The following is a 9,730-nucleotide window of genomic DNA, read 5'->3' as shown; positions in this document are numbered from 1 at the left end:
ATTCTCGGGATTCTTTACTCTGTGCCTTCGCCAGCATTCTGCCCCTCCATCCATCACAGCGCCCTGCTGACTGGCTTTCTTTGAAACGAATTATGTGTTGGTGACTGCAGGGTCTCTGCAGGGTCTGTGATCAGCAAGGTAGTGTCAGTGTGGGCTCCATGCTAGAATGATAAACATCTTTTGTAGGTTTCCAAACTGAATCTTCTGTTACCCATTGTGGAGAACCATAAAGTGGGGAGAAACTTTCAATTCTGTACTTTCAGTAAATAAAGCAGGGGAGGTGGGGGGGGGGGGAGAGTTCTCTATAGGAAATCCATGGTGAGTTTCTATCAAAGTGGGCTTCCAAGAATGTGTGGAAGACAGCACATGTACTTCCTGGAGTTTCCAGGTCTGCTCTCTAGTGATCTGTGAATGTGAACTCGCCTTATGAAAGACAGGCAGTGACATTGTTTGCCACTAAATGTCCTAAAGGAGTGGGTTGCCATTTCTAAATTCTGCTGTGTGAGGTTCAACAATAAAATCCTGATTAGAAAACTGTTGTCATGTTTTAAAGTACTATCTTAGACTCTCGCTGTAACGGATGGGCGTGCTTCCTTCTTGCTGAGATTGGCATGGGTATGACAGATAAATCTTGGTGTGAACCAGGAGCCACTGAAGGACAGAATTCCTACATGGATGTTAGGCCAGTTCCTTGGGAGTAGGTATGCAGATCACCAACTTCTAACTCAGGTTCTCAACTTGTGAGTCATAACCCCTTTGGGGTTGCCGATAGCCAATGGGAAATATTTATATTACAGTTCATAACAATAGCAAATTTAGAGTTATGAAGTAGAAGCAAAAATCATTTTATGGTTAGGGGGTCACCATAACATGTTGCAGCATTAGAAAGGTTGAAAACCACTATTCTAATGGTCATATAGTCTAACCTAATGTCTTAGCAGTATAGTGGGGCTTAAAGTAAGGTAGTGGTATGTTTTGTTTTTCTACTCTGAACTTTCTTTCTAACTTACACTGGTACTAGTCAGAGTAGAAAGGTATTATGGGTCTTAGTCTAGGTTGTAACACAGATGCCATGGCCTGAACATTGGATGTTTATTGCTATGTGTCAAGCTGGAGAGTTAAAATCTAGGCAGTGGTGCATCCTGGGTCATCTCCCTCTAGTTAGGTGCCTCACTGCCCTCTCTTCCTTTACACACTTGATTACTTTGGTCCTTGCTTTCATGGGAAGTCTGGCTTCCAGTTCCTGTTGAGGTATTTCTGCTTGTGTTTAGGATACTGTCTTGCTTTTGTAACCCAGGCTGGACTTGAAGTCATTCCTACTGCCACAGCTCTTGGGGGCTCAGACTGCAAGAGCCACTACCATGCCCTATGCTAGCAACTCATGACAAAGTTCAAAATCGAAACTGCCGTTGTTGATCACTCAAACTTGAGTCTTGGGTTGACTGGCCAAAGGAATGTCTGCCATTGAATTCGCAAACTCATTTTTCCCTCCTCCCCATAAACATGTTGATCCTCCTTACTCAAACTCCCAAATCTTGGTATTTGGACTATTTTGCCCACATTAATAATGTCAATATAGAAATGCTTTTTTTTTTTAATTCTGCTAAACAGTTTTGAAAATGAGACTCAATCCAAGACTTTACCAAATACAAAATACTCAAATAGTGTTAGACATGTACAGGACAAGAGTGATCCTAAACACATTTTTAAATGCATTGTGAATGGGGAGGGTAGATTTTGGCCTCAATTATTTTTAGAATGAATTTCATTATTTTGTGGGGTTTTTGTTGTTTTTGAAACTGAATTATGGCTGTAAGAAACAGGGAATTGGCTTTTTATTTTTTGAAACAGGAACTCACTATGTAGCCCAAGCTAGCTTCAAACTCTCTGAGGTTCACTTGCCCCTGACTCCTGACTCCCCACTGCTGGGATTAAAGGTGTATATGCCACTGCCCCGGCCCTAGAGACAAGGACTTGGAGGTAGTTCCTATGGCTCTTCCAGAATTAAATGCTCTTGGTAGACCAGATAGCCTTCTAAGAAGATCACAGTGATGAGCTGAACCCTAGTCTTATCAAAGTCGGTTTCATCTTCATCCTCAGAGGTCAGCAAAAGGAGAAGGTGACAGTTTAAATGACAGAGTCAACTGTCAGCTCCTACAAGCAGCACCTAGGCATGGCCTCCCTTATTGTCCCTTCTTGTTGAAAGCCATGCAAGTTATGAAGTGCTTGCCATACAGTCCCCAGTGTGGTGCTTGTAATCCCACCATTGAGGTGTCAGACAGGTGCATCTCTAGGTCTCCCTGTCCAACCAACTCAAGCTAATCTGCAAGTCCCGGTCCCATTGAGTGATCCTGTGTGAAGATAAGGTGGTCAGCTTCTGAAGAACGCCTAAGATAGTCCTCTGCCTCCGCTTGTATGCATACACATACATTTTAAAAAAAGAAAGTCATTATCACCCTCTTCTGATGGACAGGTTCAGAAACCAGTGGTGAGTGATTACTTCTTGCCTGTGAGGCACAAGAGACTCCTAGGACATTTTTAGAATTTACTTTTCTTTCTTTCTGTTTTGGAAACAGTGTTGTGTAAGTTGGCCTTGAAATTTTGATCTACTTTTACTTCCCAAGTGCTAGGATTCTAGGTGTGAGCCACCATGCTGGACTTCTAAAGTAATTCTTTAGCTGAACTGTAATTAGCAGTGTTTGGGGAGGGGTTGGTTGCAGGTGTTTTGGGGTGAGGGGAGTGTAGTGGCTATTCCTGGTTGTCAACTTGACTCTATCTGGAATGAACTACAATCCAGAATTGGAAGGCTCACCTGTGATCCTGCTCTTGAGGCAGGGAGATACAAGTTTTTAAGCTGCATCTTGGCATGGAGATCTTGAGGCATAGTGGCTGTGAATCCCAGGAGACTAAGGCAAGGAGCTCTCTGAGTTCAAGGTCATCTGGGACAAAGCAAATCCCAGACCCCGGCATGGTGGTACACACCTTTAATCTTGGCAATACCATCTGCTGGAGACCTACATAAGGACTCCAGCAGAAGGAAGACTTGGCGAGCCTGCTTGCCTTGTGGGACTAAGCAACTGCTAGATCCTTGGACTTCCATTCACAGCTCCTGCTGACCATTGGTGGGGAGTTGGACTACAGACTAAGTCATCAACAAATTTCCTTACTATATAGAGACTACCCATAAGTTATGTGACTCTAGAGAACCCTGACAGGGGGTGTAGGGGGGTGAGATTGTTCTTTTCTTTTACTGGATGTGATTTTTAAAAAAAATGCAACCACAGAATAAAGTTGAACAAGTGAGTAACAGAACAGAGAAAGAAAAACTAGTCTTTGATAATTTCTACCGTCAGGGAACTGTCCTATTTGGGGTTGCTTTCTAGTTATCTGAAGTGCAACACATTCTGTATACATTGAAGTGCCATCTTCTAATCATTTCATCTCCATGCTAATATGCATCCTAAGCGAGACCATAAAGCTTATGCCTTTTCTAGTGCATCTATACCACCAACACTTGAGTGCAAGGTTAAATGTGCACTCAATATACTGAGCAGTCCAGTAAAATGAGAAGTCGAGAGACTGGGACCACAGAGCCATATATAGAGTCTAGGTACTGCTGACAGGCAGAATAATACTATTGTCACCAATGTCTGTTCCCCTCTCAAAGGCAAAGGTACCTGTCCTTGTTTCTCTACAGTAGTGATAAATCACCCGGACCAGAAGTTAACAGGGGGAAGGGGGAAAAGGGATTATCTCATTTATGGTTCTAGGTTCCAGACCATCATTTTGGGGAAGTCAAGGCAGGAACTGGTCATGCATGTCACATCCACAATCAAGAGCAAAGAAGAGTAAATGTGTCTTTGTTTGATGCTTATATTTTCTCACCCTTAAGCAGTTCAGAGCCCATGAAATGGTACCACCCCTTCAACTTTGGTTAATAGTCAAGACAATCCCCACTCCAAAATTGCCCATGGACCCACTCGATCTAGCTAATTCCTCAACTGAGATTCTCTCAAGTAACTTCTCTGCTGTGGCAGGCTGACAATCAAAACTAAGCAGCCCTCCACGTAGTTTGAAAGCTCTTTTATACCACTCCTGAAAAGCAAGCAGACCACCAGGTGACACCAGTGTTTCGAGGTCGTGAGAGACCAAGGCCAAGGATGAGTGTGGGTAAGGCACAAGAAGGGGCTTGGTCTGCGACACCCTTGAGCGACAGCACCAGACATATCGGATCAGAAAAATGAAGCTCTGTGGTCAAGTCCAGTCAGGTTTCAGCAGTGTGCAGCCACACCTGATATTTCCTGACACACTGAAGCCACTCAGGACCTGCCCTGAGAAGGTTTGAGAGCTTCCAACTTTTTCTCCTATCTGTCTGTCTGTCTGTCTGTCTGTCTGTCTGTCTATCTACCTACCTACCTGCCTCTGTCCTTGTTTTCTCAAAACTATAATATATTCTCAGTCTGGTTGAAGTGAGAAGGAATAATGGATTCTGAACAGTTATTCATTGACCATAACATCCACCTTTATTTGACTTTGAAAAGTAAAGCAGAAAGTTCCATCAGACAGGACTGTGCATCGTGAGAATGCAGACTCCTCCCACACTGAGTTTTCAGTAACCAAGACTGTAGGGCGTTTCCCCAAGTTCTGCACAGTTAAGCTAGAGCGGGAAGATACAGAATGTCAGAGAGGCACGAAGTATGGCAATTTCACAAGTAAAATCTGCGAGTGAGGTAACTGAGACTACCACATTAATCAAGCGTACATCTATCTCATTTGCCAACTTACTCTGTGATGGCTTGGGCCCAGCTAGGGGAAGAGTCCCATCACTAAGTTTTAAGGGATTTTATATTGTCCTGAAGAACTTTGAGCACCTCACGTATAATGCAGCTACTAAAGATCTGAAGTGTTTGTGGTGGCCCATTAATCACTTATAAAGTAAATGCGGCAGTGAACACTTGGAGCAGTTTCTAAGTTGGCGTCATTTGTGCTGAGCTGTCGAATCTGCCTTTACCTGACTCCACACGTCATAGCTGTCTCGTTAATATGTCTTTCTAAAGAGGTGTCCGCCTTCAAACTGCAAAGGAAAGTCAAAAATATGAACTCTGTGAAAAAAGCTTCTTACCAATTAAATGGAATCAAAAATTAAGAAAAGGTTTCTATTTTATTATCTGGCACATTTTCCCTTAAAAGAACTTATTTACTAAGGGGCTCTGAGTTACTATATGATTAACATGTATATTTCTAATTTGTATTTAATCATTTGCTTTTATTTTATGTGCCTGGGTGTTTACCTGCATTTATGTGTACTGTGTGTGTGCCTAGAACCCCTGGAATTGGAGTTAGAGATGGCTGTGAGCTACCCATGGGGGTGCTGAGAACCAAACTTGGTTCCTCTGCAAGAGTGACAAGTGACAGTGAGCCATCTCTCCAGCCCCATCTATGTGTATTCATATACTATAAAGAGAAACTGCATTAATCTTTTTGTTTTTGTTTTTGAGACTGTTTCTCAGTGTTACAGTTCTGACTGCCTTGGAACTCACATTGTAGGCCAGGCTGGCCTCCAGCTCACAAAGATCCACCTGTCTTTGCCTCCCAAGTGCTGGGATCAAAGGCATGTGCCACCACCGCCTGGCGGGAGCGTTTAATTAGCAATTGGCACGGCATAAATTCAACTCTCAAAGGTGTGCTTTAGAAGAAGAGAAGCGCCATGAAATTTAAATTCTAGTTAGCTTTATGGGTGACTACAGAGTACATGGAAACTTTTTCCATAAATTCGTAAGTGGGAACTTTTTAGAAAACAATGGGGCCTGTGGGCTGGGACTATGACTCACTGGTACTATGCTCCCCTAACATGCTTAAGGCCCCAGGTTCAATCCCCCAGTCTTACAAATAATAGTGATAATGATGAACCCGGAAGAGAGGGAGAAGTAAGAAGCACAGCCGTTTGATGCTCAGGATCTCTCTCCGCCTATGAAATGGGGTTTCCGTAAGAGAGGAGAGGAGGACCCTAGAAGAGCCACCTAAAAACAGCTGAGCTGGTCCTTCCACTGGGGCTACAGAGATGGCTCAGTGGTTAAGAGCATTGGCTGCTCTTCCAGAGGTCCTGAGTTCAATTCCTAGCAACCACATGGTGGCTCACAGCCATCTGCAATGGGATCCGGGATGCCTTCTTCTGGTGTGTCTGAATTCAGCAACAGTGACAGTGACAGTGTACTCACAAACATGAACTACTGCCCATGACCTTGATGGCTGCAGCTGCCATTTCTTCAGACAAGTGCACTGCATATCACCTTCATCATAAATGTAGGTGATGGGACTCAATTTTCTCTTAAAAGAGCATTAGCGTGGTCATCTCCTTGAGGATGGGGTATGTGTATGTGTGTGTGACTTTTGCTTAGAGGACATCTAGTCATTAGAAATCAAAATGAGGCAGGCTATGAAGACCCTTAAGGCCTGTCCTTAGCACCCATCACTCCTATACCCAGTCAACCTATCAGATCTGTCTGCTCATCCACTCCACCCAGAGGTAGGCATTGTTTCAAAAGAGCTATTAAGAGACTAAACAGAGACCCTACCATCCTGAGAGTTGCAGACAGTCCCACTACCTGGGCTCTATTCTGTTCTGGCCCAGGGTAACAAGTACCTTGCCTTCACAAATCTAGGCGTGGCTTCTAGCACTGCCTGAACTTCTCCACATCAGCTCTGGCAGCTGAGGAGATCAAGGAAAGTGAGCACAAAACTAGACATGGCTTGAAAGACATTTCAAAATTCCTGGGTTTTGTTGTGATGTCTGTGACCCTCAGCAGTGATCAGCACCTCAAGGTATCCCTAAAAGGTGTGAAAATGGCATTTATGTCTCAGTGGCAACTCATGGCTACCTAATTGGATCCATGGCCCATTCAACAGGGGAGAAATCTTGCCTGTCTGATGGTAAACTCAGTCAACTCCACGTAGGTAGTGAGAGATCTCTGAGGAGAGCCTACTATTGCCAGTTTCCTAAACAAGTAAAATACCTAACTACAGGGCTGGAGAAATGGCTCAGTGGTTAAGAGCACTGACTGCTCTTCCAGAGGTCCTGAGTTCAATTCCCAGCAACCACATGGTGGCTCACAACCATCTGTAATGGGATCTGATGCCCTCTTCTGGCCTGCAGTCACATATGCAGGCAGAATGCTGTACATAAAATAAATAAGTAAATCTTAAAAAAAAAAATACCTAACTACATTCTAAATACGTGTCTTTATAACCACAGGTAACTGTAGCTCCCACCCTTCATCAAAGGACCTTCTTTTGCAACAGACAGGGACCATTACAGAAAGTCACAGCTAGTCCAAATGTAAAACAACTGAATCTGAGGTACAACCTTCACCCCCCACCCCCACCCCCAAGCGGACACATCTACAGTACAGTCCTTTATGTCTGAGGCTCAGGGAGCATCACTGAAGATGGCTACAAAGATTGCTATAACCAGGGGAACAGAAAGAGTGCTGCAAGGTCATATCCTACACCCACGAAATCTCAACAATATGGCAGTCTGAGCAAGACCTGAACAATGACACCAGTGGGCATGCCAACGTGAATAGAAAAATCACCCCTAGATGTTATACAGGCAACTGCAAACTGCTGAGTCAGGGAGAATCAATCTTCCCCAGAGAGAAACCCTAAATAAATGGTTATCTAATTCCAAGCAGCCAGCCCCCCAAAAATATCCAGATAAGCAGCACCAAATGGAGTCAGCAACAGAACTTGCATTTTTATACTTATACACACACATACACACACACACACACACATACACACACATACACATACACACACACACACACACACACACACACACACACACACACGTAACAACAATAAGTAAAAAAATAAGAGGCCATGAATTTGAAAGGGAGGTAAACAGAGGAGTGAGAGATTGAAGAGGGAGGGAGAAATGATGTAATGATATTTTAATTAAACTAATACTTTTTAAAGTGTCTGGGTTTGCCTTTAAAAACCCAAATAAGTTTGCCATCCTACTCAGTAGCATTTAATATAAAACTGTTACTTTAAGGAAACTAACAGTTAATTTGGATGATACTCTAGGAAGACGCCCATGATCAGTCTGTGACTTCACAACACTCCCCCCACCAACTCCTCCCCTTCCCCACCACCCCTGGCTTTAGAGGCCTGGCTGTGCGGACTCCCCAGTAGCGCACTCCAAAAGGGAGAAGTATGAATGCTTAAGACAGCTGTGCTTAGATCTGAGCTTGATGGATGTCCCTCCTCTTCCCACAAAGAGAGGGGAGAAAACCTGGGTGTGTCAGCTGCACATGTCTATGTTGTACATGTGTATGTGTACTCATGTGAATGACACAATGCCTGTGCCCAGAAGGGAAGCAGAAGATGATGTACTCAGACCTCTCCCTTGTCCTGTCTCCACTTTTTATTTACGTACTTAATTTTTGAGACAAGGTCTTTTACTGAGCCAGAAACAGATTTTAGAGGGGCTAGCTAGTGAGTCCTGCATTCCACCTCTCTTCCCTATTTACAAGCCCACAGCAGTGTGCTGCCATGCATGCTGTTTGTAGGCGGAGTTTCTAAACTTAGGGTCCTCAAAGATTGTAGAGGAAACACAGTAGCTAATGAGCCATTCATTGCCCCAGCCCTCAAAATTACACGATTGAAAACAATGTTTCCGAATTTTAGTTTTTAAGTAATACGGATTAGCTTGGTCTCAATTAGACCAATGCTGTGACCTGTAACAAGGCGTCTTTTCTCACTACCTGCATTTTGCTCCCTCACCTCACTATTTATCAGTGTATTTATAGAAACAGGGTCTCATACAGCTTGGGTTGCCAGCTCCAGGTCCCCCAGCTCTGCCTCCTAAGTGCTGGGATTACAGGTGTGAACCACCACACCTGACTTGTGCAATGTCTTTTTAGCTATGTAGATTAATAGTCACAATAAGGAAAACCTATCCCAAGTGCCCGGTTTATTACCTCATCTTTTCTTTTCCAGCTGTAGTCTTTCTTGGTCGTTCGAAGACCAGTGCTGACTGAGGTGAAGAGGGGGGAAAAAAGGAATATTTGAGTAAAGACATCAGGAGGTTTGGAATACCAGTCTGCTCTCTCCACCTAGGTCTTCTCTTCTTCTTCCCTTTTCCAAACAGACTTTACTTTCTTCCCCTGGAGTTTTGTAAATAATCTCTTAAAGGCCTACCATATAGTCCAGCAATCAGGTCCCACAAACAACACAGGCTGTATCCAGGCAACAGGATACACTGTGGATTACAGAGCAGAGTGCCCACTCCCACTACAGGAGTCGGTTGATATCTCACTGACAGTTGCCATCTACAGGAATGAGGACTGCATACTGCCAGACCATCTACCTTTTCTATATTTTTCCCATGGCAACTTATTGAAAATTTTCAAAGCAAAATATGTATGACAGCCCAAACTCAAGGAACTAGTGCCACCATTCGTGAATTTTGTCTCAAGAACATTAATGCTTCCTTTGGTCTAGTATCTTGCCAGGGGGTGCTGATGAAAGAGAGGTCTCTCAAACTAGCAACTCTTTAAGAATTGCATAGTTTATGGGTTGGGGATTTAGCTCAGTGGTAGAGCGCTTGCCTAGCAAACACAAGGCCCTGGGTTCCGTCCCCAGCTCCGGAAAAAAAAAAAAAAAAAGAATTGCATAGTTGGTACTGGAGAGATGGCTCAGTGGTCAAGAGCACTGGCTGCTCTTC

The 9,730-nt window shown here is 43.8% G+C and overlaps 1 protein-coding gene across 4 annotated transcripts in view; it reads right to left on the bottom strand.

Annotated features, from left to right (window-relative positions):
* Positions 1-4,495: 4,495 nt before the first annotated feature.
* The window catches only part of Slc9c2 (solute carrier family 9, member C2 (putative)), a 72,772-nt gene continuing 67,537 nt past the window's right edge, over positions 4,496-9,730 (bottom strand). For 3 of the 4 annotated variants that reach the window (NR_190824.1, NM_001429868.1, NM_001402392.2), the window contains 3 exons: positions 8,985-9,040; positions 5,012-5,074; positions 4,501-4,657 (listed from right to left, as the gene is read on the bottom strand). Coding sequence is in view for 3 of the 4 variants with exons in the window: in NM_001429868.1 (NP_001416797.1) it covers positions 5,039-5,074; positions 8,985-9,040 (92 nt within the window). In the remaining variant the exon portion in view is untranslated. Of the gene's footprint in view, positions 4,658-5,011; positions 5,075-8,984; positions 9,041-9,730 lie in introns of all 4 variants that reach the window. The other variant, XM_087581313.1, reaches the window with a different exon arrangement.

Source organism: Rattus norvegicus, chromosome 13 (assembly GCF_021556685.1).
Source record: "Rattus norvegicus strain SHRSP/BbbUtx chromosome 13, alternate assembly SHRSP_T2T, whole genome shotgun sequence".
NCBI lineage: Eukaryota > Metazoa > Chordata > Mammalia > Rodentia > Muridae > Rattus > Rattus norvegicus.
The sequence above is the reverse complement of the archived record's forward strand: the minus strand, read 5'-3'. Positions and strand labels throughout refer to the sequence as shown.